Source organism: Beta vulgaris, chromosome 3 (genome assembly GCF_026745355.1).
Source record: "Beta vulgaris subsp. vulgaris cultivar EL10 chromosome 3, EL10.2, whole genome shotgun sequence".
NCBI classification, from domain to species: Eukaryota; Viridiplantae; Streptophyta; class Magnoliopsida; order Caryophyllales; family Amaranthaceae; genus Beta; species Beta vulgaris.
In genome coordinates this window covers 36,830,197-36,857,496 of record NC_079204.1, presented here as the reverse complement: position 1 = coordinate 36,857,496, position 27,300 = coordinate 36,830,197, and the positions used below count along the sequence as shown (strand labels likewise).

The 27,300-nt window shown below is 35.1% G+C and overlaps 2 protein-coding genes across 3 annotated transcripts; one reads left to right on the top strand and one right to left on the bottom strand.

Moving 5' to 3' along the window:
• Nucleotides 1–2,531: 2,531 nt before the first annotated feature.
• LOC104883554 (uncharacterized) lies at nucleotides 2,532–8,612 on the bottom strand. The gene is made up of 4 exons (XM_010668095.3): nucleotides 8,406–8,612; nucleotides 8,068–8,229; nucleotides 4,958–5,194; nucleotides 2,532–2,985 (listed from the first exon to the last, which is right to left on the bottom strand). Exons 1-4 carry the CDS (start codon nucleotides 8,595–8,597, stop codon nucleotides 2,704–2,706), a joined length of 873 nt encoding a protein of 290 aa, XP_010666397.2. The 5' UTR covers nucleotides 8,598–8,612; the 3' UTR covers nucleotides 2,532–2,703.
• A 588-nt stretch (nucleotides 8,613–9,200) lies between these two features.
• LOC104883555 (probable feruloyl esterase A) lies at nucleotides 9,201–24,772 on the top strand. Of its 2 annotated transcripts, none has more exons than XM_010668097.4 (11): nucleotides 9,201–9,421; nucleotides 9,511–9,580; nucleotides 10,047–10,126; nucleotides 13,459–13,524; nucleotides 13,650–13,697; nucleotides 13,818–13,885; nucleotides 20,937–21,009; nucleotides 21,085–21,246; nucleotides 22,039–22,233; nucleotides 23,105–23,193; nucleotides 24,204–24,772. In XM_010668097.4, exons 1-11 carry the CDS (start codon nucleotides 9,419–9,421, stop codon nucleotides 24,415–24,417), a joined length of 1,068 nt encoding a protein of 355 aa, XP_010666399.2. In that variant the 5' UTR covers nucleotides 9,201–9,418; the 3' UTR covers nucleotides 24,418–24,772. The 2 variants fall into 2 exon arrangements, with proteins under 2 accessions (XP_010666399.2, XP_010666398.2); XM_010668096.4 differs by having other exon boundaries at nucleotides 9,201–9,427.
• The last annotated feature ends 2,528 nt before the right edge of the window (nucleotides 24,773–27,300 follow it).

The window sequence follows — 27,300 nt, the reverse complement described above, 5'->3', positions numbered from 1 at the left end:
CATAGTTTGTTTTTTCATCTTTTATTTTTTTTTTTTGGATTATAAGTTATCGATTCATTTACATTTTTTGATAATATTTTCTAGAATCTGAAAATTTTTAACTTTGTTGTTGAGTATAAGATGTCATTTCATATTTCGTCTGTAAATTGGGTGCATGGATAGTGATGGATTAATTGCCTAGTTTTAATATTTCAAATTTGATTACCAAACACCAAATAATTTTTTTTTAGCTGTACTATGACCTATTGCTGCAGTTTTGGTCAACAACCGCAGCAATATGCCTATTTTATTATTAGTTACAGCATATTGATGCGATTTTTCCCAGAAACCACATCAATATGCTTTGTAAATCTGATATAAAATAAATATATTGCTGCGGTTTTACCCAGAAACCTAAAACCGCAGCAACATGTTCAAATATTGTTGCGGATTAAATCGCAGCAATATATTAATTACCTATTGCAGCCCCCTTAATTGTTGCGCGACCAAAACCGCCGCAATAGGCCACTTAATGACCGCAACAATAAGCATTTATTCTACTAGTGAGGAAAATAATGTTATTGAGTCAAGGAAAATAAATTGAGTCTAGGAAATTAATTGTGTAACTTAGATTAATTTTCATATTGTCTTGAGTGTAATTTATTTTGTTATAACTTGTGGAGAAATGGTTATGAGTTAAACCTAGTCAAGTTATATAAATAAATTAATTCATATGCTCGAAATATTATGTGTTATGAATTACTAACCTAATTATATGGAATATTATTTTGAATAAAAATAATCGTATATGTTTGTTACTTTCTTGTAGATTGAACGACTGACATTTTGGACGTAACAAACCATAAAAACTGAGCTATTGCGACGGAAACTAAACACGAGCTGCTGTCCTAGATTCTAGGAAGTCAGTTCCTAAAATCTCGGAGGAGTAACCAACTGCCCAAGAAGATAGCACATAACTAACCTAATGCTGAAACTGTGGAAAGGTGGCTGGATGAACGTGAATTTAGTGGGTCACTTCTAACACCAATGACTGCTTAGTGGAGCAAAAATAAGAGCTGTTGTGATCTTCTATATGTAGCTCAACAAAGAACCAGAATAAACTAACAACTTTCCAGATTTATTGTCTTATTTGTAAGGAATTTAATTTCGATTTTAATACTCTTCAAAGCAATTATTCTTGTAATACTTTCAAGTGTTGGGTGAGTGAGATTTACAGAACAAAATCTTGTAATCAAGAGTGAGAAAGAGAGAGAGAAAGAAAAAGAGAAAGAGAAGACTTTTAGTGAAGTCAAGTGAGGAAAGTCAAGTATTCAGGGGGAACAAGGTGACGGGAACTGGTTCCTAAAGGACTAAGTGAGGATTGATTTATAATAAGTTGTAATAACTATTATAAATAAAAGAGCAAGGTTTCTTCCTAAAGAATTAAGGAAGAGAACCTTGTTAAAAGGATCTTCTTGTGTTCTCCCTTATTGCCTTTTCTATTCATTAGCTTTCAAATTATATTATCCGCAAAAAGTTCGAAAATCTCTCCAACTACAATTCACCCCACCTCTTGTAGTTGATCTTCTTGTGTTCTTCCTTATTACCGTTCTTGCTAATAGATAAGGTGCAGAGAAAGGACTTGAGGAGGGAGAAAGTGTTATTGTTAGGTTTAGAAATTAGGAAGCTTTCTAAATTTTTTATATTGAATTTTTAGTGTCGATCTGATTAGGGGCGGGGCAAACATAGCGAGGGCCCTATACACTCTCTTAAAATTGGGCCTTTCATATTTAGTTAATAAAAGATATTAGATTCTCAATTTTTTAAAAAAATACTCTCAACATATCGAATAATTATAAATAAACAAATATTTAGATATAAATAGAGTAAATTTTATTGGAAAATCGCAAAAAAAAATATAGGATATGAGTAGAAATTAACGAGAGAGAGTTAGGAGGAGAGAGAAGAGAATAACCATTAATGGAGAATTGGGGACTTGAAGCAGCCAAAGAAAAACCCACGCGTGATGGTTTATTAATGTGAGTAGGTGATGAGTCAACAGTCATAATTAAAAAAACAAAAAGAAAAAAAAAAACTACTCCTAAGTAGAATTAAACCCGCGCCCCTTTGCCCCATGCATCCCTTACTACTTTACCACAAATCCAAATGCTTTCCTTTTGTTTTTATTTCAAACATTTAATACATATAATATATTTCGGGGCCACTCTATTTTTGAGGCCCTATTCCGTCGCCTATACTGCATGGGCCAAGAACCGCCCCTGGATTTGTTGGATTCTAATGTCATTAATTAAAACAACAAGGCAAATCTACAAGTGGCACACAAGTCAGAAAAGACCCCGTCTTAGTTCTCTTTCCTTAAATTTAAAGATTTTTAATATTCTTTTTAAAGAAAATCCTAAACTTCTTTTTTAATTCGGGAGGACACGTGCCCCCGCCCCACATTAGCTCTGCCACTACGTATAATTATAGCGAAAGAAGCTTGTTATGTGCATAACAGTTGTGCATTAGGACTTGTTTGCAGCAAAATGACAGAGCAGCAAGAAACATCTGTTATGAATTGAATTATGTACAATATAATACAGTTAACCTGTTCATATATACGAGCATTCATGCTGAGCAACAGTAAATTACAGAATCAATAGTACATTAAGGAGGTATCCATGTATATCATAAATCAAAGAAGAGACTACTGCAAATGCAAGGTTAACGGCCAGGAGACACTGAGCTTTGGCATGTCCAAGGAACACTCAAAGGATATGCAACAGATATCTGAACCCGGATGACCTCATAGACAGCACCTCTTGACAGCACCCCGCGGACATGCTCTTCTTTGTTCGTTGCAAAATCAGCTAACGAGACTACACGATGATGAGATTCATCCCGCAGTCGAAATCCATTAGACCATCGGCCCACTTTCCACCATTTTATTGATACTTTTCTGTCTGCAATGTTGGAACCTTGAAGGGCATTCATAACACGTTGTAGCTACATAACAATATAATTTATTATTAAACTTCTACTGTTGCAACGTAGTATAAAGCTGAGAATGTTCTCACTTTACATCCAAGGTCTCAAACTCTCAACCTCAAACAAAAACTGAGAAACATAGGTTTTCTTGCTCCATATATGTACTAGCCAGGTATAGTTTATAGTAATGCTGTAATGCATAATTACACATCTAACAGCCCATTGGTTGCTAGTACTAAATGGCGGTAATGGCAAGAAAAACACACTTTCTCTGTTTCTTGATTAATTGTTACAGTTCCCTGTTCTGAAAGTTTCACAATGATTAGTACATTCTCAATTTACAAAACATTTACCACACACGGGGATGGAGTCCCAGTTTCAACACTTTCCCTCAATTCTTAATTTTTGTGCCAGACACATGTGTGACAAGTAATATAAAACACATGAAGTATGTTATTTGCAACAAAATCCTCTACTCTAATGTGATACTGAATTGTCAATAATGTATATCAATAAAGAAAAACACATGCTTGAGACATTGATACAAGTTTTATATTACAAGACTACACAAAAATTAGTTACTATTACCACCACTTATTGCCACGTATCAGACGGGCTGTAGGACTGTTGCTTAAAACTGCATTGTGGCTCATCCAAAAGCTGCTCAGTTAGGCTTTAGCAGCGAGCACTCACAAGATCTTGATCAAATTGATGTGTACTTCCTTCTCCTCTTCCCAGTTCCCATCACTAAGTCTAAATTATACTCCTTTATGGATACAAAATCCTTACAGCTAATTTTACAATTTCTTACCAATCTTTCACTTCTATTTCATAACCCAACTTTATACCGGTGAGGTGCATATCTATTAACTGATGCAAAAAGTCCTCTGTGAGCTCATCAGATTTCATTCATGCTGACAAATCCCAAATTTGATAATAAAACTAGACTCAGGTCCACTTACAAATTCACGATATTATTTTTCACCAACATACCTTTGTCAAAACTCAGTACATCTAATTTAACGAACTCTTGCAACCTTATGCAGCCACAATTTGATGAAAAAATATAGCTTTAGCATGGAACAGCTAAGAAAATAAGATATTACTTTAAAGAGGTCAACTTAAAAGGGTACAAGCACTTCCACTTCATTTTTTTTAGTGGCCAAATATTCATTACTGGAATCAACTTTCAGAATCAATAAAATCACCATTATGCTCTGAAATTTTAACTTAAGAATTAAAATTCTTTCAAAAAGATTAAGTGATCAAGCATGATAGTATTATAGTAGTCACAATTGACTATCCAATAGGGCATACTTGAAATGGTACTTAAAGGTTCTTGCAATTCATTGTTTCAGTACATATAATATAACATAATATTCAAAACTTCATCGAAGTATCAGAGATGATGAGCTTGCATTTGAAATAATTCCAGCATCTCATTTTAATTATAAAAAAAGGTGTGCAAATGAAAAGAACAGAGCTCACGATGCTAGAACAAATCCTCAAGCGTGAAGAATCACATTACAGATTCAGTGGCATCTCAACTGCCAGACAAGCAAATTACTCAAGTTTCTGAGTAATAATATGGTTATGGTAAAGAACACAATGCTAAAATAGTCGCGTATTAATTTGCACACTTGTTGTTGGCACGGGGATTCCATTTAATGAATAGAGATGGAGAGAAAAGGTAACAGAAAGTCAGAAATTGTATGGTTTGAGAAAGAAAATGACAGAAAAATTGTAGGGTTGAATAGAGAGGAAAAGAGTGTACTTGTGCAAGAGAATAATTGATTTGGGACAACCCATAAAGGTAAGTGTAATGGAGGGAGCAAGAATTTATCACCACAAACAGAAGCCTCGGACCAATTGATCTCCAAATGTCAAATAGAACCTTATTTCACCCTAGAGACTAACATCATGCAGCAAAATACAAATCATTTACTTGTGTCAAATCAGTAGTAAAATTAAAAAGGAATTAAGAGCTTACAGGCACTCCAAGCCAGTTGATACTGTAGTGCAATCCAACTAAGTTAAGCAACACATTCAACTCTGTATTTAACAAAAACGTCCGCACATCCATAAAATCAGCTTGCATTGAGCAGAGGCCTTCTATTGCTGTGAGATACTCCTGAACCTCCAGAGAAACACAGGAATAATGTTCCACAAATTTCAAAACTCTGATTCTCATCTCATGGTGTCTTTGTATGTAAAAGATCTTCCAACCCTATAATTTTTTTGAATCACATAAATTCAACCAATGATATTGATTAACCTATAACTGAAAGCATCTCAAATTATAGCAAGGCTACAAATTAATATTCCAAACATGAACTCCTTCAGCCCCAAAAAGACTCACATTACCATATTTGGATTTTAAGAAAATCAATTTCCTTTCCCCCTTCAAAGTACAAGGCAATAATTTTAATTTATTAATTTTCTTTTCTCCTCCACCAAATCAATACTATTTTCTCTCTTTTATAACACAATTCTCTTGATGGTATAAAGATTTTAGAAAAAAAGCATCATAGAAAAGAATGAGACTCATGAAAATTTAAATAAACGTCTTCAAAAGCATTTATCTTGAACATATTGGTGACAACCAAGTTAATGTTTTGCCACACGTGAACTGATCCATATGAGAAAGGGTCATTTTCTATAAATCCTAGTTCTGTTAGGTTTGTTTGTTTCCTAGTTCTAGTAGGATTAGTTGTCTTAATTCTAGTAGGATTAGAACTCCTAGTTCTGTTAGTAGTCTTAATATTTTAGTTTGGTTGTAATTCTAGTTGAGTTAGAAATCCATATCCTAGTTGAATTAAGATTCTATATTGGAGTAGAGTTATAGTAGTATTAGGAGTCTAGTTAGTAGGCGCCAAGTTGAGCTGGTTCTACTTGGAATAGGAGTATGTTTATTTCTTTGTTATCTTGTTTCTTAGTTTCCTAGCCTTAGTAGGACTGATTTAAAACTACTAAACAACTTTTTGTTCCACGTACTTATAAGCAAGATTTGTTCTTGAGTTTAATTAGTTGCAACAAAATAAATTAACCGTGGTACAATATGTAAAAGAGTTTGAGAGGCTTTCGATGGCTTGTGATTGTAACTTGTAAGCATGAAGATGAGCAAAAGAGTGCCAAGTTTCTAATTGGACTCAATACCCCTATTGCAAATCTCGTGGAACTCCAAGTCTATCATTCTTTTGACAGATTATGCTCATTAGCAAGCAAGGTCGAGCGCCAACAAAAGGAGGATAAGGGTAAGAAAAACTTTCGATCTTGATTTGCTCCTAAATCTGAAGCTATGTTTTCTTCACCAAAGTTGGATGCTTTAGATAAAAGGAAGGTTGTAGATGCGTCGGTGGCGAGGGATTCTAAGGTAAACCAAGGACCTTTGACTGCGGGGCAGGTGATAATGAAGGGAAAACAATGTTTTAAGTGCCAAGGAGACGCACACATAACTCGACAATGCCCAAATATGGTCCTTGTTTCGCTGGAAGAGCATCACACACTTTTGATGGAGCCGCAAGAGGAGGAAACAAGGTTTTTGGCTAGTAATAAGTCTTCTAATGATTTTAAGGAGATGGAGGCTGCCTTGTTTAATATTAATTTGGTGCAGCCGGAAGAGGAGAGGAGGAGTATGATACTTAGACATGCCTTGGTGGTGCAACCAGTTGAGGAAGACGAGCATGGCAGCGTGAGAATTTATTTCAATCAAGGTGCTAGATCAATGGTAAGATTTACACTTTAATTATCGATTCGGGTTCTTGTACTAATGCTATTACTCAACTGTTGTGAGTACTTGAGAAATACCTAGACAAATACATCCTAAACCTTATAAGTTGAGTTGGTTAAATGATGATGGTGGTGTATGGGTGAATAAGCGTGCATTAGTAGGCTTTAGGGTGGGGACGTACATGGATAAGTTATGGTTCGATCTTGTGCCTATGAGTGCTTGTGATTTATTGCTTGGGCGTCCATGGCAATCAGATCGCCAAGTGATACATCATGGTAAGGATAATATATACTTGTTTGTGAAAGATGGGGAACATTTTGGTCTCAAGCCTTTACCGCATAAGCGTAAGTTGGTGCCTTGGGCTGCTCAAGTTGCGGCAAACCTAGAAACGGTTGCTGACATTGCGTCAAAACAAGACGAGAGTGTTGGCCATGTGTGCGTGAGTTTGTGTATGGAAGAGGAGCAAGATGCAGCAAGCGACAAAAAGGAACGAAGAGCTAAGCTGCTGCACCTTCGTCAAGATCTGCATCTAAGTGAGGGAGATTATGTTTGGCTATCACTTAGCTGCATTTAGATCACAAGAACGATGAACCTATGGATGAGGGGATGTTCAAGGTCGTGAAGAAAATTGGCTATGCAACGTACAAAAAGAAAGTGACAAAATGACAAGAGTACCCATCACAAAATTTTGTGGTTTGCTGTTATCTCTCCTCTTTTTGATAATGGGAAGGGTATTTATGACTTTTTGGCTTTTGAAAGAAAGCGATGTTTATTAAATCCTGTGCTCAATTCCTATGTTTCACTTATTACGGAACGGAGGACGTATATTCTATCAACAAAAGCTCACTCTTTCCTCCCCTACCTTTACCTAGTTCCCTCTCCTTCCCTTCCCTCGCCTTACCTTTTCCTCCATCAATGCTATCCAAACTAAGTCTTAGAGTGTAATGAAAAAAAAAAAATATTAATGACATACTTCCTCCTTCTCTCAATCTATAACATCATTTAGATTGTTACACTATTTATGTGCTAGTTCTGTCTGAAATATTTTTACTAATAAATAAAAACAAATATTAGTAACTTTTTGTTTTCTGGTGTAGAGAGACACACAAGGGTAAATGATAGAGACGGAATTTTATCCTAATCTTGAGTACCAACTTCCAAGACATTAATGAACTAAGTTAGTTGAAATTCACAAATATTAAAACTTGTCAAAAAAAAAAAAAAAATTTTAACAATATAATTAAAAATATCAATGGTCAAAATTATGCATTGGCAAGGGTGAGATCTTGTATGATGCAATAAATAAAAAAAAGGAAGTATAACATATAGAATCCTGAATCATGTAACATCATAAGATAACTTAAATTTACCCGTATGTGTGGTTGAGAATTTAAATGATGAGGAATTTGAGAGTTATCAGATAAATGAAGGGAAGGCCATCTCTGTTTAGTCAATGGAGCCCATATATGATCCGAGCCGCATAATTCCCTCCAAAATTTGGAGCAACTTCCAAGCGCGCATACATCTCGTACCTTGGAATAATAAGATATGTTTCAATAATTATAGAAATGAGTGAGTTATGTAATATTATAAAATAAAAAGAAAACATTAAGATTAGATTATACAATCATGAAATTAAGAAAATAAAAGGGTGATGAGAAAATTATATGGAGAAAGGACCAAGGAGAAAGATAAGGAGCCAGATTACCAGAAGGAAAGAAGCAATTTTGAAGGCGATATCGTAAGGAAGATCAAAGGTGTGTGCGCATGATGAGTGCTTCATCTTCTCGTTTTCAAAATTGAGGACAATGTTTTTTTTGGCAGAGCATTGGGGACAATGTTGCAACTTGCAACATTCAGGAATGTATTTAAGGACTTTAACTGCCCGTTTGATAGTCATTGTAAATTGTCGTGATGGGAACTAAATTTTTTTTACGGAATGTAAAAAATTAAATTAATTATTAATTATATTTAATAAATTAGGGATATTTGAATTGTTCATGGTTTTTTTATAATGTCTTTTTTTATTTTTTAAATTAATTAGGTAATTTTTTATTTATTTTTAAATTAGACTAAACACTTAGAATAGAGATGTAATGAGGGTAAAATGGGATTTCTAATATTTTGGTGTCCTACCCCTATTCCCAGATGAATTTTAAGTGTAAATTTGTGACCAGTTACCAAATGAGCCGTAATGGTCAATTTTCACAATGATATTACCACCACTTATGACCCGTTAGGCCGTTACCAAACAAGCCATAAGGGTCAATTTTCACTATTACCCTCCTAGCCCCTACCTAACAGATGCGTGTGGTTACGCCTCAAAAAAAAAAAAAAAAAAAAAAAAAAAAAAAGAACAGATGCGTGTAGTTACACGGTACAATATGCGAATAATCTAATCAAGTAACCTTCCATGTCAGCATTAAAATTCCAACGTCTCACGAAATAGCCCTTATAATGACTTAAAAGCCCATGCGTTCTTTTCTTCTTAAAGAAAACTTTATCCTAATTCCTAAAGAGATAAACGAAAGAAAAAAAAGGAACCGTCAATCAAAACAAAATAAAACTATAAAACAAAAACGAAACAGAAATTGAAAAAAACAAAGTGTTTTCAGTTGCTGCGGTCATCTCGCCGGTGTCAAGTTTCCGACGCACTGCCCTTTCTATTCCGCTCTCTTTATTAAAATTCAGCATCTGAGTTTTTAACTTTGAGCGAATTTTATGGTCAAAGTAACTTTTTACCCTAATTTGTTTACCAATTGCTTTATAATTACTTAATCTAATTTCTAACTTAGAGGAATTTTGAGCTGCAGATTATGGAGCAAAGTAGATTGTTGAGGACGTTGCTACTTTTATATTTATTTGTTGTTTCTTTTGGTAGAGGTAAATCTCAGTATTTCTTGTTTTTTCATGATTGTAGTTTTATTAATTTATTTATGTTTGGCTTCATTAAATTAAACAGAAAACTAGTTTATGTTGAATTGAGGACCAATTCAACTTAATAATATTTGCTATGTGTAATTGTGTATTATGTTCAATGTTATTTGATAGTTGCACAGCTGTTATTTTATGTGTAATCTGTATTATTCTTGCACCTACAAAACCACATTGAAGGTGTTTTAAAGGAAATTGGGTTGCATTTGCATTCTGTGGTTATACCTATTGAAAAGGTAGGTGCATCCTTTTGTGCAAAGATAATTTAACTCTCTTACCATGATATGTGATATTTTTTGGCCGAATCGTTATAGCAGAACTGTGCTATTAACCATAATTTGCTTCAGTGTGGTTTTGTTTTTGCTTTTGGAGTGGGATTTAAAATCAGTCTGATGAAAATTCATTGTGTTTACAGTGATCAAGCTCAAACACACTGATGAATTACCTGTTTACAATCATACGCTTGCCAAAATTTTGGTCGAGTACAATGCTGCGGTAAGTATTATGTAATTGTTCATGGCATACTTATATCAAATATAATTTGAACTAATTACATGGGTTGCTTCATTGGAATTAGAAAGAGATTTGTTTCACTTTTGCTTAAGTATTATTCTTTGAGTGTAAAATAGATATATCTTCTGCAGCTCCGACTACTCCATATGTTTTAATAGTGAATCTTTTCTTCTTTTCCCTTCAATAACATCCTTTTTTGAGGTTTTTATTTTGTTATCCTCCATTCCTCCTACTACCTTTTTAGGATCAAGTAATTGAATGTGTAACTTATAGTTAATTTTGGCTTTGTATTGATTTTTTTCTCATAATATTTCTTGATTTTTAAAGGATTTGTGGTGGTAAAGGAGAATGCACATTCAATTTTTTTTTTGCTTTGTGCAGTCCCTGAACTATCTGTCATTTGATCATCCTCTTTGGTGCGAGTCTTTAGTGGTGAAATTTTCTTATAAGATAGGAAAAATGGACATGAAAATCTTAACTTCACCTATCTTCTCAAAATAATCCAAATTTTTGATTATTTTTAGAAATATCCCAACTTTTGGGGGGTAGCTTTCTCAAAATAATCCAAACTATTATTTTTTGAAGATAAGTCATTTATGAGTTCTGGCAAGATTGGTTTGCTTGGTTTCTGTGAAGAGTTCTGGCAAGCTTAAGTATCTAATTCAATTTTTATTTTACTAATTAAGGTGTTTGATTCTGGTGTCAAAATAACACAAGTTTAAAAAGAGAGAGAGAATCCGAGCCAGGGTTACCTAATTCGCCCCTACCCCCCACGAATCATGTTTCGATTCGTCCGTTCCGAAACGCAATTCGTTCGCGCACCAAATCGGTAGGGAACGCGAGTTAGATCGTTAAAATTGGCGTTCCAAATGGTGGGTAAAGATTTCGAGATTTAGGGTTTGAATAAACCCTAATTTTGTTAATTGAAGGAGAACATAACAAAATTTGTGCTTTAATTATGGGGCTTTTGATAGGAATTTAAAATCGAGTTGATTGAAGTGTTTAGGGTTACCTATTCTCCTTCGGTTGTCTTCTCCGGTTGTCTTCTCCTCATCTGGTGGCTGCGGTGGTTGTGGGCGCCTTGAGGTGTTTTTGTTTTTTTTTTTATGGGTAGGCAAGAGGTTGAAGATGAATGTTCATCTTCATCAACTTTTATTAGGCAATGCAATGAGTGTTTTGGTTGATAGAGACTTGGTGGTTCACTGGCTCGTTGATATTAGAGAAAGTGGAAATGAATGAGTGAGAAAAATGAAGGGTGAGGATTAGTCTAGAGAATGTTACTATATACTCACCATTCATTTTCCTCACCATTCACTGTATTAAGATTTTTTTTTAGGGAATTGGGGTACATGGGAAAAATAAGAACAATAACTTACTATTTCAAGTTTCAACCTTTCTTCCTTTCCCCATAATTAAAGAGCCACGTTTTGGGTTAATTATCATTTGTTTATTGTGGCATTGTAATTGATTCTCAAACTTCTTTTATTATTGATTTTATTACGTATTTTTTATTATTGATTTTATTTTTTTATAATTATTAGTGCGTATTATGTTCCATCGAATTATGTTCCTAAAATCCGTTCCGAAAAAAAATCCCATCACGATCCAAATTCTTTCGACTAGCGAATCGCGTTCCCGTTCCCGTTCCGCGATCCAAGACGATCCGCGAATTAGGTAACCCTGATCCGAGCTAATGGAAAATTAACTCTATGATTAAGGGGCTGCTGAGTGGTTTTATTTTTTTGAAGATTAGGCAATTAAGAAAGAATGGAGCCCACAAATAAAGTTTTAACTTGTTGAACCAAATAAAGGTCATCAAGGCCCAACCAAAAAATTACCCGCTAAAGTTGGGCCACTGGATTATTGATAGTTAGGGTTTGGAAGGATGGAATATGAGAGATTTTAGAAGAAGCAGAAACACCGTGTATCACTCGAATTGAGGACATTAGAAATGATATGAAGGAACATGTAACTCTTGATAGAAGAGAATGGAGGTTTAGGATCAATGTAAACAACGACCGAAGATATAATCTTAGATTCAGGTATCCAATTCCTTTTTTAGTTGGATTAGGATTCAATGTTGCTGTTGTGGGTTTGTCTAGTGTTTCGACTGCTTCAGTGATGTCTCAAAATGACTTTTATTTTATAGATGATGGAATTTGCATAGACTAGTTATTGATAATCTGATAGACAGGTAGACATTGCATACTCCAGTAGTCTTTCTTGATTAGGCTGCAAGACATCTATACGAGTCAACTATTAGAGTAGCAAACTAGGAACATCGTTTTCTGTCAACTGAAGAAGTTGACACTTTTTCAATTTTGAATTGTAAAATGGAATGAGTTGTTGTAGGTTGTTTCATACATGCTTCCTTTATTGCACATTAGTTGTGGAACGCTAACAATTCTATATGGTACATAAATTGAGGTAGATGAGAAAGAATGTGGAAAGGGCAACTTTATAGCCACCCCCACTCAATTAAGCAACATAACTAGCCACTCCCACTCGATTGAGAAACTTAATTAAGCTCCCCATCAAATTAAGCAACATAATTAGCCGCTCTCACCCTCCTTTTTCCCTCCTCCAGAGAGAGAAGAGAGAGCTGAAGTGGGCAGGTGATCTTCACTGGAGGCTGCTATAAGGAGGATATGGAGAGGCTGGAGAAGGGAAGGAATGGGAGGAAGTATGAGAACTAAAGGAAGTTGAAATTGATTGTGATTGGGGTTTAGCTGAGTAGTTTAGGTTGGTGGGGTTGGGGAGAGGAGTAAGACTGTTGGTAATGTGGGTTGGGGCTCTATAGTAGGGGGAAAGTTGGAGTGGATGAGGATCAGGACAGAGAGGAAAGAAATCTATGCTGTTGGTTAATTGAATAAGAAAGTACTTGGTTTTTTCCAAAGAAAGATGTACCAAAACTAAATGTGAGATTCCCGAAAAAAGGAAAAAAAATTGTTCCAAGTCGTGCAAGTTGCAACTGATGTTTGAGGTGAAATGGATGAAGTATGTTGTTAAGAGCAGGTAACTGATTATTGACTACATGGGTAATGGTGAGGTTGTGAACATCTGATTGACTACCTAGACCTAATATCACTGTGCTACTGTTTCAATTTGTTTCATTTTACCATTTTCCAAATGCATGGTCTTCACTATTTCATCGTTTTGCAGTTCATGCTTTGCTTGCTTAAATAAACTTTTCAATACTATTGAACATTTGAACTGGCTCTTATTAGGCTGTCTTCATAAAGTTATCGTCTTGTGGAGGTACTGTTTTAAGGCTTATATATGGGACTGATTCTAGAATTTTGTGGTATTCACAGGTTTATGAGTCAGACTTGACTGAACTATTCACCTGGACTTGCTCAAGATGTAATGGAATGACAAAGGTGCTTGACTTACTGCCACCTTTTACCAGTATTTTCTTTCATTTGTTTTTCAACATAATTGGGTCTGGTGGCCAATTAAATATTGTCATTTATTTATCTTAATGAACTGCATATCTTGTTGATAGGGATTTGAGATTATAGAGCTGATTGTCGATGTCCAACACTGCTTGCAGGTATGTCTCTTATCCATTAGTATTCTGCTACAGTTTACCTCTTTCTTTCCCCTTAGCTGCAGAACGTCTAGCATATCAGTTATACTTATCCCTCTAATATCATTATACTGTTTGCTGCAGGCATATGTTGGTGTGGCTAAGGACCTGAATGCTATTATTGTTGCATTTAGGGGAACACAGGAGCACAGGTTACATTCTATTGCCTTCCGTACCTGCTACATTCTTGTATACTTCCTTTTATACTTCGAGAAATTTTTCTTTTTGAAATTTGGAAACTTTGGTGCATGGACTCTTTGCCTTGTAGGCAAGAATTCTTGTAACTAACCTGATCTTTTCTTTTCTTGACAAGTCTTGGAGCTGACATAATGTAACATTGTTGGCTAGGACAAGGTGGCATAAGATAGTTTTTGTTTATTCCCTTCGTATAAGGTTGCTTTATGGCTTTTTTTTAATACATTATTTATTTCTCTAAGTAGTTTAAGGATTATTTACAGCGATTGAGTTTAAGATGATGGAAAATCGCTTAAGTGATGCCCCGGTTAGGAGGTTGGAAGGATGCCAAAGTGATAAGGGGTAGGGGGAAGACCTAAAAAATTTGGATGAAGATGATTGAGAATGATATGAGTGAACTTGGGATTAGGGAAAATATGGCGTTGGACACGGCAGAGTGGAGGGAGAGAATATATGTTAATGACTTGACTTGACTATATATATCTTCTCTTTTGACCCTCTTAGTTTACTTCTTGCGTTTTGCAAACCTTTTGCATAGAACATTATTTACGTATTACTTTTCTTAAGGTTTTCTCTAACCTTTTCTTTTGTCTCCCCTACAAAGCTGTTTTTTTTTTCTCTCTCCAACGTTTTATAGACCCGACTGCTCACTCATGTATGTGCACCGGGTATTAAACAATAAACCTCATAATATACACATGGACATCTTTACAAACAGGATTGAAAAGAAGATCTGTGAATTTTGAATCATTAATCACCCAATTAATAACAAAAATGACAAAATGGTACATGTACAGCTCTACTAACTTTGAGAACCACTAACACTCTAGCTTGTTCAAACTAATATAAATGGTAATTGTACTAACTCAATTTTTGTAAACCACAAAAGGGCTTTTTGATAGTAATTGTGGTGTGAAAAAATAAATTATTCAAGATTAAAAATGGAAACAGGAAAATTGGAAATATAGGAATCAGCAGAGAGGAAGAAGGAAAGAAAGAGAAAAAGAGCATGAAGCATGGAATTAAAACTCTCCCATTCCGTTACCAAATGTCCATTTTGTAACGGATTTTGGATTTTCCGTTCCGTGAAATCCCGTTATGGAATGCTATAATAAAAATCACATACTTCTCACCGTGTTATCTGTCCCATAACTCGAACTCGCCATGTCAGAACATTTTTAACCCTCTTACATCTGTAATTTTCAAACATTGGCCAAAAATATTATGTGAATTACTTATATAGCTGATGAACCATGATGTTTTGATAGATTTGATTATATTATGGTGTAAATATGCTTCATAAACTAAAACAATGTAAACAAGGTTGGAACATATTGATGTGGATTTTTTGAAAAAATTCACGCCACGTCGGCTGCGATCCGTTCCATTCATCCGCTATAAGCCGCTTCTGCGACAACACAAATGTTACCGCGATTGCGACCACATCTGTGATTTTTTTTCCTTGGCCCGAAGAATAGACTTGGACCCACCCAAATTTTGATGTCGTGCATGTGCTTAATTCTACTATTTTGTGATTTATAATAATGTAACAATATAACTGATTTGATTTTATGTGCGCAATAAATACAATATGTAGGAGAGAACTCATAAATTGATAATACTCGCTCCGTCCCAAAATACTCTTGGCACTTATCAAGGCACGTAGTTTTTAGATGATAAGTTGTTTCGTTATCAATTATTATTTTATTGAAAAGTAGATGTGATAGGAGTTAGTAGTTAGTAGTTAGTAGTTAGTAAAAGTAGTATTAATTTATTTTAAGGAGAGCGAATGTGGGATCATGGTTAGAGTTAGCAGGTAATTATTTGGGAGAGATTGGCCAATAGTTAAAAGATAGAATGATTAAAATAATAGTGGGTCATATCTCAAAATAGAAGAGTAAAGACTATTTTGGGACCAAAGGAGTAATTAATAGGGTTTTTGTCCATTACTACCTCAGTTATGCCGCTTTTTGTGAGAAAGTACCTTACTTATAGAACTTGGTGAAAAACAACCTTACTTTACATTTTACTTGTTGACCACTATCTTAAAACAGGTAGTGGTCAACAAACAAAATGCTAAATAAGGTAGTTTTTCACCAAGTTTTGTAAGTAAGGTAGTTTCTCGCAAAAAGTGGCGTAACTAAGGTAGTTACGAACAAAAAATGCTAACTAATAAGCTAGTATATACATAAATAAGATTTTTGTGTTCTTTGTAAATGATTAAAATTAGTATAGTGTTTGTTTTATACCTTCATGTTCCTTTTATGTTCATTTTTATCCGTGGTTTCTGATAGCTTTTTGTTTCTGAAGTATTATATGTGCATGTTCTTTTAAAATTAGTATGATGGTGTTCTTTGTTTTATACATTCTTTTGCTTTTTAGATTTATTTTCATTTTTGTGATTTTTTTTACAATTTTTTTGTTTCTCGAGTCATATATGCATATGTTATCTTATAATCTAGATGGTGTTATGCGTTTGATACTTTCAGATTCTTTTTATATTTTAAATTAAATTTTAATAGTTTTTTGTTTCTCAAGTTTCTATATGCACATGTTCGTTTTATAATCACTATGATGTTCTTGTGTTTGATACCTTCATGTTTTTTTATGTTTATTTTCATTTTTGAAATATTTAGTAGTTTTTTTATTTCTCTAAGTCTTATATGCACATGTGCTTTTGCAATTAGTATGGTGTTCTATGTTTGATACCTTCATATTTTTAAATTTCTTTTCATTTTTGTAATTTTTAGTAGTTTTTTTTTTTTTTTTTTTTTTTTCTGAAAGTACTTTATGCACATGTTCTTCTATAATCAATATGGCGTTTTGTGTTTAATACCTTCATATTCTTTTTTCTAAATAAATAATTTCATGTTCTTTTTATGTTTATCTTCATTTGCTATTTTATATACTTCTTCCCTTTTTGTTTAGATGTTACACTTTTGAAATTACAGACTCCTAGGTAATTTTTGGAGAGAAGAGAGATAGAGAGAATGAAAAACAAAAGGGTCCCATGTGAACATGTGATAGGAGAGAGATAGAGAGAAGTTATAACCTTAATACTTAAGAAGTTGCTTATTTTCTTATATTTCCTTAATACTAAATCAAGGTATATGCAATTAATCTTCATTTCCTCTTTTTATGTTTATCGTCGTCTGTTATTCTATAATTTTTTGTTGAAATGTTGCTTATATTCTTATATTGTTTAATAAATTTTGTTGTAATATTTGTTTATCTTCGTTTTTTTTAGGGGATCTTTGTTTGTTAGTAATGGTCTACATTATTTTAAGAAGTTTTTTCCCCTCAACATCTACGTCCTTTTTTTAAATAAAAAAAGAATCACCCATCACCTATTCCCATAGCTATGCGCCCACGGCCCATTTAGGAAGAATTTTAAATTTTTGAAAATCTCGCATTTTGATCGGATGACTCGAGGATTATAGATCTTAATTTTTGCATGTGTCGTTTTGTTTGTGTGCTCATGCGTTATGGGATGGGTGTACCATCCTCTATATGCATCGGTGCACCCCGGTCCATGTACTTAATTGTGTTTGTGCCTCTATTCTGTATGATATTTTCATTTTATTTATCTATCCTTACATTTATTTCACTTTCTCCCTCTTCCTTGTTTATTTTTTTAACTTCCTGCTCTTTTCTTGTTTCATTGGTCACGGTGACGATTTTCGGATTTTCGATAACAATTCATATTAGCCAACACCCAAATCATTTTTGGACTAAGGCTTTGTTGTTGTTGGTTAAGGAACATTGTAGTTTTTAAATTCCTTTTTGTTTGAGAGTGGGTTTGTGGTTTGGGGGGGGGGGGGGGAAGGTTGGGCGTGTTAGAGAAGAGCACTGCTTTGTTCATTACAGGACAAGTGGAGAACCTTTGCCTTTAGAACTTTTTCTATTTTATTTGAGCTCCGGGCACCAGAAAATGGCGCCTTTCCTTTTTTTAACTAAGCTGTCATTGTCCTCCTCTCTCTCTCTCTCTCTATATATATATATATATATATATATATATATATATCTCTATCTCTTGTATGTACATGTGCAGTTAAAACATAAAAGGCAATATCATAACTCTATGGCCTACCTCTAGTGATTCTCAATTTAGCGGAAAGAAAAGTAGCAGAAAAGTTGTTTTCTTGATATTGGGCATGGGATATGTCGATCTGCCCATGATATGGAGGAACCATGGGTACCACAGAGAGCATGTTCATCAATCATCATGGTTTCCTGACTGTTATGATAAAACTGGAGGTGTAAGTGTGTCAATTGTTTTCTTGGAGACAAGTAGAGGGCCATTTTCCTTGGCTGTTTCTGATCACTGTTGATGTAAGTTCATGGTCGGAGTCTCTGGGAGCCTAGGGAAAATCTTTCAAGGAGGTATGGCTTTTAGAATCCAGGTGGCAGCAGCAACTGTGTTGAGTTGGTGAGGGTTGTTTGTGTCCACATCGAGAGTCCTAGATTTTGATTTTATGCACTTGGGTCCTAGGTTCTGCATGATTTTAGCTGGAAACAAAATCTGCTGTATTTCATTAGACCTGCAGCAGGGAATAGATCCAGAAGTGGAGATGATTTTTTTACTAGGTGAATTCCAAGGTAGATACCAATTGGTGCTTGGTTATTGGACATTTAGTAGCTGGCAGAAGCTATTTATGCCTATGATTAGGGAAGTAGTGGTGGGCGTTCGAGGAGGTTAGGTAGATTTGAGGGCTTTATTGTGGTAGTTCCAACGTGACACAGTTTAAAAGCCTCTTGGCTTATCCTGTGGATTTGGCATTCCCTAATGCATAGCTCTCTGATAATCAACCCAAGATGCCTGCTTTTTGGCCAGATAACTCTCATATATACTGACCTTTGACATACTGTCAACTGTCAAGAAATACATCGAATTATGTCCAACTTCTTGCTGAGATATCATGTTAATCCATCCAGCAGCCTTGTTCTGTATATATATGTTAAAGATATTTAGGTGCTGATAAAAATTCTGGCCAATAATTTGTGCCGTGTGCCAAACTACTAGTGCTCCATTGTAGTTCTTGCTGTCTGCAGTCAGAAGGTAAGCATTCTGCATGGATCTGCGGCCTATTAGGTTTATAAAGCTAATAGAATCTTGCTTAGCTGTAGCCATCCAGTTTCAACTTTAACTAGATGACAACCAGGCCTTCAGGAGGTACACCATTTCATCTGAGCAATGTTTTGTCTTGCTTGAGAGATGGTAGGTTTCCTGTTTCCTGGATGATAGTGTTCTCTGGAGTATCTGAAGGTAGTTTCTCTTCCAAAAAGATTAGGAACACCTAGTTAGATTTGATTTATTTTTTAAATATACTTGGGCTCGGCAATAATGCATCTCAGAGACAAATTATGATCACAATGCGGGGTGCGGTAATTAGGTAATAATGATGCTGCTATATGGAAATCAACGCTCCCTACAGGTAGGAGTAAGTATGTTCATAAAAACAAACATGCGCTATTCTAGCTTGGCCATTTAGGAGGTTGTTTGGAATAAGGATGTTAAAGTTGGGCTCCTCTATGCGCTATGGATCAGCATTAAATTTGTTGCCCAAATGGTATCAAATTGAGATTTTTTAAGCATGCATTGTTTGGTGTTACTAAATGTTCAAGAGTTTAGGATTACCCTTTTTTCACTAGTCCTTAGGGCCACATATAGCATTTTTCTCTAAAATATCTGATACATCTATTTTATTTTAGTTTGTTTTTTTTCCACTTTATCTTAATAATACCCTTATCAAATACTTCCTCCGTCCCAATATATAGTTCTCATTTCCCTTGTTTCACGGTAATTTATACAAGTATAATCTAAGAGGGATAGTAAAGATTTTTTGTTTATTTAAATAAATGTTGTATGGGAAAAGATGATTTTAGGGGAGAGAATGGAGAATAATTGGTTAAAGAGCATTAATTGTAACATTTTGGTTGAATGAACAAAGGAAAAAACAAAATTCAAAAAGCAAATAAATGATGGGACACGGTTTTTTTGGACTTATTATGGAAAAATGTGGAACTAACTATGGAAATGGAAACTATATTTTAGGACACTCAAAATGGAAATGGGAACTATATTTTGGGATGGAGGGAGTAATCTATAGCTAGGTCGAAGAGGCATGGGACCCAGGATGCCTTGTCTAACACCCTTTTCTGGTCAAAATGTGTGGGTACCATCCTGCACATTAACTAAAGAAAAGTTTGGACAGTACAAAGTACAAAACCCAAAAGTATTATCCTTAATTATCTACGTGAGGATTAATCATGCGTGCCCTTTTTGTGAGCTCTTGTAGAGTACCAAATCAGCTTATGACTCAGCAGGATATTGTTAAGTGCAGCCTCTTCTTCATGCCCTTTTTATTAAAGAAGGTTGTCAAACACTCTTTACGGGTTCAAGAGGTGTAAGTCCCATTCATTTATCAGTAGAGATTAATGTCAAGTGACGATCCCTGAAACAGTTGTACAATTCCAGTATTATAATCTTCTATCATATGTTTGAAGATAAATTTTATTAGTGGTTGGGTGACACCTCTCATAGCATACCTATTAGTTCATTTCTCAGCAGGACTTATCTCGCGGAGAGCTTACTGTATCCTTTATGTCTTCTCTATAAGAGCAGGTTGACTAGATCACACATTATGACCTCCTATAGCTTAGCAGTCAGTATGTTAGATATGACCTTCTATAAGGTCTTCCTCCAGCTATCAGGCATCGTCATATGCAGTCTTATTGTATGTGGGGTTAGAAAGTTGTACTTTGCTTTACATACAATTCAAAATAGAAGTCCTTAACAGCAGTGGGAAAATCATCAGAAATGATGCCCAGACTATTGTTGCAATTTCGGATAAACAGATAAAGCACTCTTACCTGGTTTATTGTCATTTACTAGAAATTTTTTTTATTACAAGGGTTATAATATTTCTAGTATTCTTTACTTCCACAAATGTCTACTATTCTTAACTTTCACATGCTGCTTGCCTATAATTTGATCTTTCTTTTCAGCATACAGAATTGGGTTGAAGATCTGTACTGGAAGCAGCTTGATTTGGATTACCCAGACATGCCTGAAGCAATGGTATGTGGAACAGAAATATTGTCAGTTTGGATCACAAAAGACTCGATATTTCTCCTGTCTAATTAAATCCTGCAGGTTCACCATGGATTCTATTATGCTTACCATAACACTACGCTGCGTCCTGGAGTAGTAGATGCTGTTAAACGAGCAAAGAAAGTATTTGGAGAACTTGACCTTTTAGTGATAGGGCATTCAATGGGTGGGGCTATGGCTGCTATTTGCGCACTTGATCTCACGGTAATTATTGTTAGAAAGTTTTTTTTATTCAAACATCGGTTCCACCATTTGCAGAGATTATATTCTTAGTTAAATGTGTTTAATGTCTTCTTTGCTTGCGAAGGGGAGTTTATGATATACTTTTTTTTGTTGTATCATTTTGACACTATTCAGATAATCCACTTTGACGTTCTTCTATTGTTTATGCATAAGAAATTATGTGGAATCTTGTTGGATTTGTTTGATTATGTAATTATATATATTCACAATATTGTCTCTATAATTTTTACATATATATATATATATATATATATACTTCCTCCGTTTTTTTTTTTTTAAATGTTACACTTTCTATTTTAGGAAGTTTTAAATTAGATGTTACACTTTTATTTTGGGTAATAATTTCTCTCTATCTCTCTCCTATCACATGTTCACATGGGACCCTTTTGTTTTTCATTCTCTCTATCTCTCTCCTCTCCAAAAATTACCTAGGAGTCCGTGATTTGAAAAGTGTAACATCTAATAAAAAACGGAGAAAGTATATATATATATATATATATATATATGCTCAAAAGTTGTGTGTTCACATACGTGCTATGCTCAAAATTACCTAGGTTTGATCATAATTGTGTGTTTTTTTGGGGTTGGGTTGGGTTGGGGGGGTGGGGGGTTGAGTAGAACATTTTGCCAATAGTTTTCTATTTTTATATTTGATTTGCTATGAAGGTCTTGTTGTGTCCCTTCTTTCCCTTTTGTTGTTTGGCTTCGTTAAGTTTACAAGACATGATATATGAATTGAATATGTATATCCAGGTGCATCATGACATGAGAAATGTTAAGGTTACAACATTTGGACAACCTCGGATTGGAAATGAAGCTTTTGCATCTTACTATACACAGTTTGTCCCGAACACAATTCGTGTCACTCATGAACATGACATGGTGCCTCATTTGCCTCCCTATTATCCATATTTCCGACAGAAGACATATCATCACTTTCCCAGAGAGGTATGATGTAATTTAATACTGGAATGTCTACAGGTGCATACAAGTTTAATTTGTTCCGAATCCGTTCCCCAGAATTGTTGTTGCCAATTTGAGATTGGAAGAAGTGCATTAATATTGCAATTAGGGTTTGTTTAGGAGAGTTTGATTTTGATGTGTAGCGTAACAATATTCTATGAGATTAGTATGTCATTGTAGTTACTGAGTGCTTCTTCCACTTTGGAGCTTTAGAGTTCTGAAATGGAGGTATTTAGAATACCTCGACCCTGACTCCTTTCTTTGCTTTATTGACCTGTTCTATTCCTTTGATTCTCAACCTGTAGCTGCGGTGTAAGAATCTGCACCAGCAACCTAAGATTGACCGCTGTACGCCTGTGCCTGTCACATTGTGTAACTGTCAGATTTATGATGTTGATGTTGGATGAAATTTGGTGTATCTGCCTTTCGTTTTTGTCTCCAATGTATTCATACTAGAAATTGGATTCTAAAACTTTAGCCAGAACCTGTGCAGATCTCTACTAAAATTTGTAGGTGTCTTTAGTCCTTTTTGTTGTCAGCCGTCCCAAGGCATTAAGTTGAAGCAATTAGTTATTGAGGTTAACATTGGCTATCTACTTCGTCACTGACGTACCTGCTCCACTGGGTACCTTGCTTAATGGAAGTTTGTAGTCGGTATTAGTCATTTCTGTTGTCACCCACGTCGAGGCATTAAGTTGAGGCAATTAGTTCTTAGAGTTAACTTAGGTTACCTTCTATGTTGCTGACTTACTGGCTCTTTATGTTATCCAACCAATCTCTAGTGACAATTCTATCTTGTTGTTTGTCTGGATCTATTTTGTCTATTGTAAAACTAATTATCCTGCCCAAACCCCAGGTATGGCTGTATAACATTGGATTTGGAAGTCTTGTCTACACAGTCGAGAAGGTTTGTGATAGATCTGGTGAAGATCCATCTTGCAGCAGGTAACAGGCACAAGGATGATTGTGATCATTGGGCATGTTGTGATTGTTAATTCTCCTTTAACCAAACAAATGAAAAGATTGTTGATTGGTAATTTCTATAAATGTGACATGAATTTTCTAGTAAGATTTTTATGCTGGTTTTTTACATGTGGCACAAAATTTAACCACTGGAGGCCAGAGGGAGATAGTTTAATTCAATTGATAGTTATCCAGACGGTCAAAATAGAATAGCAGTACCTTCACAAATTGTTAGTATAAAATGGAAACTCCTCACTGTCCTATTTAGCGCAAGATTTAGGTTTAGTTATCCAGATGATTAAAAAAGAAGCTAGTACTTCATAAGTTGTTACTGTGAAATGGAAACTTCTCCCTGTCAAATATCAGTCACATAACTCTTGTTTAGCCTTTAGCACAAGATTTTTGCCCGAGCCTTTTTGTTCCATAATCCAGAAAGTTTGAGCAAACTATATGTTTGGCTTCTAAAACTCTTTTGCAATCAAGCATGAAAACAATTACTTCCTTTGTCTCTAAAATGTATTCCCCAATTTGACTTTTTCCAGTCTCCAAGATGCATATTCAAACCACTATATTTCTAATTACACGAGTAAATGCATATACTACAAATATTACACATTGAGACAAACTTAACAAGATTTCAAATGACTATTTTTCTTATACATTGGGCATTGGGGAGAATTCAAAAGCTATGATCCAGAAAAATGCAGTGGTGCCTACTTTAGGACAGAGTGGACCTTATGCCCACTCTTCCTTGTATTCTGTTGAAGTGGTAAAGCTTTTTTTGAAAGTGCTTGGAGCTATGGGTTTGGAATTACGTTAGCATTTATTTCGGTGCTTCCACCTCTTTACCTAAGTAGAGCCTGTACAACTATGGTGATTGATGCTATGGGTCTTTCAAATGAGAGGCCTAGTGCTTTTTGTTGCTTAATCTTGAACTTCTACTTGGTATTGAATGTTTTGCATTTGATTCAACATATGTGAATGCTTTACAGGTCAGTTATGGGGAGCAGCGTATTGGATCATCTGGTTTATTATGGTGTCAATTTACAAGCCGAGACATGGAATTCATGCAGAATTGTGTCTGGCCCTCATCTTGTGAGGTTCACGACCACAGATCACGCCGGAAATATTATATTGTCCAAAGATCCTGGGTGTACTGTTCACAGTAGAGGTGCAGTGTTAGGTGAAACGGCAAATGTTTCATAAAGGTGGAGGATGCTGCTCCTCTAAGAATGCTCTCATGTGGGTGCATGTGTAATTGTGTACATTATGGTATGCCCAGGACTATATAGCAATATTATGTGACAAATGTGTAAAGAAGGCTTCAACAAGTTGTAGATAAAGTAATTTTTTCGTGCCTCTGTTCAGTTTGTATGGATATTAAGCTGTCTGATGGTCGCAACTTGCAAGTGTACATTGTAATATCTTAGTGTCTCGAATAACTTGTAAATAAAATCAGTCTCGCAACTTTCTGTTCGGTTCATCTTTATTACTGTACATGTAGTAATACTTGTGATGCGCGGGTGAAAATTATCATATAGGATATTATTAATCTTTATCATATCAATAGCACTTCAAAACTTTTTTTTTTGAATTTTTCGTTAATGGCAGTCCTTTAAAGTCTTCCGTTTGTTATTTTTTCATTTCAAACATTTCAATTGTAGCGTTATAAAATCAATGTACCTTAAGTTGTAATTCAATTTCATTTTGAGGCTAAATTAGCCTGAATATGAGGTCATAGTTAATCATAGTTCAGTGTCAATGGTTTTTTATGTCTCCATCTATTTAAGTTTATTTTTCTCGTTTTTTCTCCTCTGCTTCTCTCAACTAGAGATGGTAGTAAGTAATGGACTCACTCGAATTTGTGGGAAAAAGGATCTGGACCGGGTCCTAAATTATTACCCAGTTTCAGATTCGTTCATCCATTTTTATAATATTATTATTATTATTATTTAATATTGTAATGCTTGAATTTCGAATTATTGTTCTAATAAATGTGCAATTTTACAGGATTATTGAATTCAAAAATCGGTTGATAATTATTAATCTTTCAGAAATAGTTGATTAATCTACAGTTTGATAGTTAAGTAGTTGTAAATGGTTGCAATGGTTATTTTTCAGAAATTAAATGTGATTTTTGGTTGATATTAGATGACTTTATTGTTTAAAATCTTTAATTATTGTAAAAATTAGAGTAGTGTCAACAAAATAGGCGATCCGTTTTGGATCCATTTAGGACCCGGATCTGGATTTGGATCTTCATTCTTATTACCCAATGGATTCGGGTAGGATATGGATCCTTGCTTTAAAATGGATCTGGATCCTAGAGGATTCTGTCTAGATCCTACGCATTGTAACTCATCTTACATTAGTGCCCTTGATTAAGAGGGAAGTGGGAAAGGGTGGAGAAAAAAAACACCTTTGAGACTTAACTATGGTTATGTATTACGTCATATTCAGGCTCATTTGGCCTCAAAATGAAATCGGACTGCAACTTAAGAGTACATTGATTTTATAAGGCTGCAATTGAAGAGTTTGAAATGAAAAGGCTGCAATTAACAAACTGAAGACTTAAAAGGGGTGCAATTGGTAAAAAAAAACTTTTTTTTTTACATCAGGAAAAACTACATTAATGAAAATGGAAAAATACAACATAAGGACAGTTTTGGGGATCATTACATCTTGTCTAACAACATCCGCTAGAGCTTGAGATCCCTTGAACTAAGACGCTAACATACACAAACATTAAAACAAGAACAAACCAATTAACATATTTTTCCTAACATGGTAGGGGAGGTCTGATGAGAGTGGAGCATTGCTTTTGTGTTTGGATATGACAAGAGGGATGTCACCTTTCTTGACAGAAGTGACCCAGAATTTGGCTGGAATGCAACATGTTCAATTAGGGTTTGTATTAGTGCAATTAAGCTTTGTGCCTTCCTTCTTGTAATCTTTGCCTTTGCATCATCTTTCTTAAGTGAACGATCTAAACAATTGAGTTTGTCGTGCATCTGAATACGACAATTGTGTTAGTTGATGTACCGATACTTACCTCACGGTAAAAATGTTTTTCTTCATGATTTTCTTCATGAAGAAGTTTATATGCGACAATAACCTCTGGGTTTCGTTCATCCGTCTAAACCAACTCATATTTGTTGTGGCTGGGTTGGGAAGAGGGGTTGTGGGTTAGGGTTAGGCAAAGGGTTAGGGTTAGGGTTAAGATTAGGATTAGGGTTAGGGGTTAAGTTTATAAAAATCGCCCAATTTATGGCATTCCTCATGTTTAAGAAAACCCCCCAGTTTATAGCTACCTCTCAGAATAAAAGGGCACCCCTAGTCTAGCAGAATCCCCAATTTATTGGACACCTCAAAGTTTATATCCAAGCTCCTGTCTATTAAAACAGTATATCTAAGATTTAGTGCTATGATTCAAGCATTTCGATAGAAAGGTGAGTGAGGAGCCAAGCCTAGTACACTTAGCAAACGAGGCACCCCCTAATCTATACGAAACCTACAATTTATATCCACATCGGGTCTATCAAAACAACCCAGTCTATAGGAATCCCCAATTAAATAAAACGCAAGTCTATTGCGACCTCTAGCTAGTATAAGAAACACCCTAGTCTATAGGATACATCCTTCCAGTCAACGGAACCCTTTATCTGTAGTAGCCGAAAAGGTCGTTCTTAGTCCATCCCCGATTGGCACGCCAGCAACCTGCTCTCGCTACGCGAGTAGCTCGAGCAGTTGAATGGTGATTAGGACTAGCTAGGATCGCGTTGCCCAACCTTGAGAGCTAATCCTCTTCTGAATAGACTATTTAAGACAAACAACAATAGTAAGAAACTAACTTGCATTGCGGATTGTTCAATGACATCGAAGTTTATCGCTCTATCATCGGCAAGCAAACAAGCCGAGTGGTTAAGGAATCTCATGTTTGAGATACCTTTGTTGCCAAAACCAATTTCACTTATTGTTATACATTGTGATAGTGATGCAACATTGGCAAGAGATTATAGTCAAGTGTATAATGGTCAGTCAAGGCACATTGGTGTGAGACATAGTTATGTCCAAGGACTTATGAAAGAT

Bases quoted from the DNA above. Each gene is read 5' to 3' on its own strand.
- LOC104883555 (XM_010668096.4), top strand. The intron at 9,581-10,046 runs GTAAATCTCAGT...TTGTGTTTACAG, and splicing joins TGTTGTTTCTTTTGGTAGAG to TGATCAAGCTCAAACACACT. The intron at 21,010-21,084 runs GTATGTGGAACA...TAAATCCTGCAG, and splicing joins CAGACATGCCTGAAGCAATG to GTTCACCATGGATTCTATTA.
- LOC104883554 (XM_010668095.3), bottom strand. From the start codon at position 8,597: ATGACTATCAAACGGGCAGTTAAAGTCCTTAAATACATTCCTGAATGT. The intron at 8,230-8,405 runs GTAATCTGGCTC...TATTATTCCAAG, and splicing joins AAATTGCTTCTTTCCTTCTG to GTACGAGATGTATGCGCGCT. The intron at 2,986-4,957 runs GTAAGCTCTTAA...ATTGTTATGTAG, and splicing joins TCAACTGGCTTGGAGTGCCT to CTACAACGTGTTATGAATGC.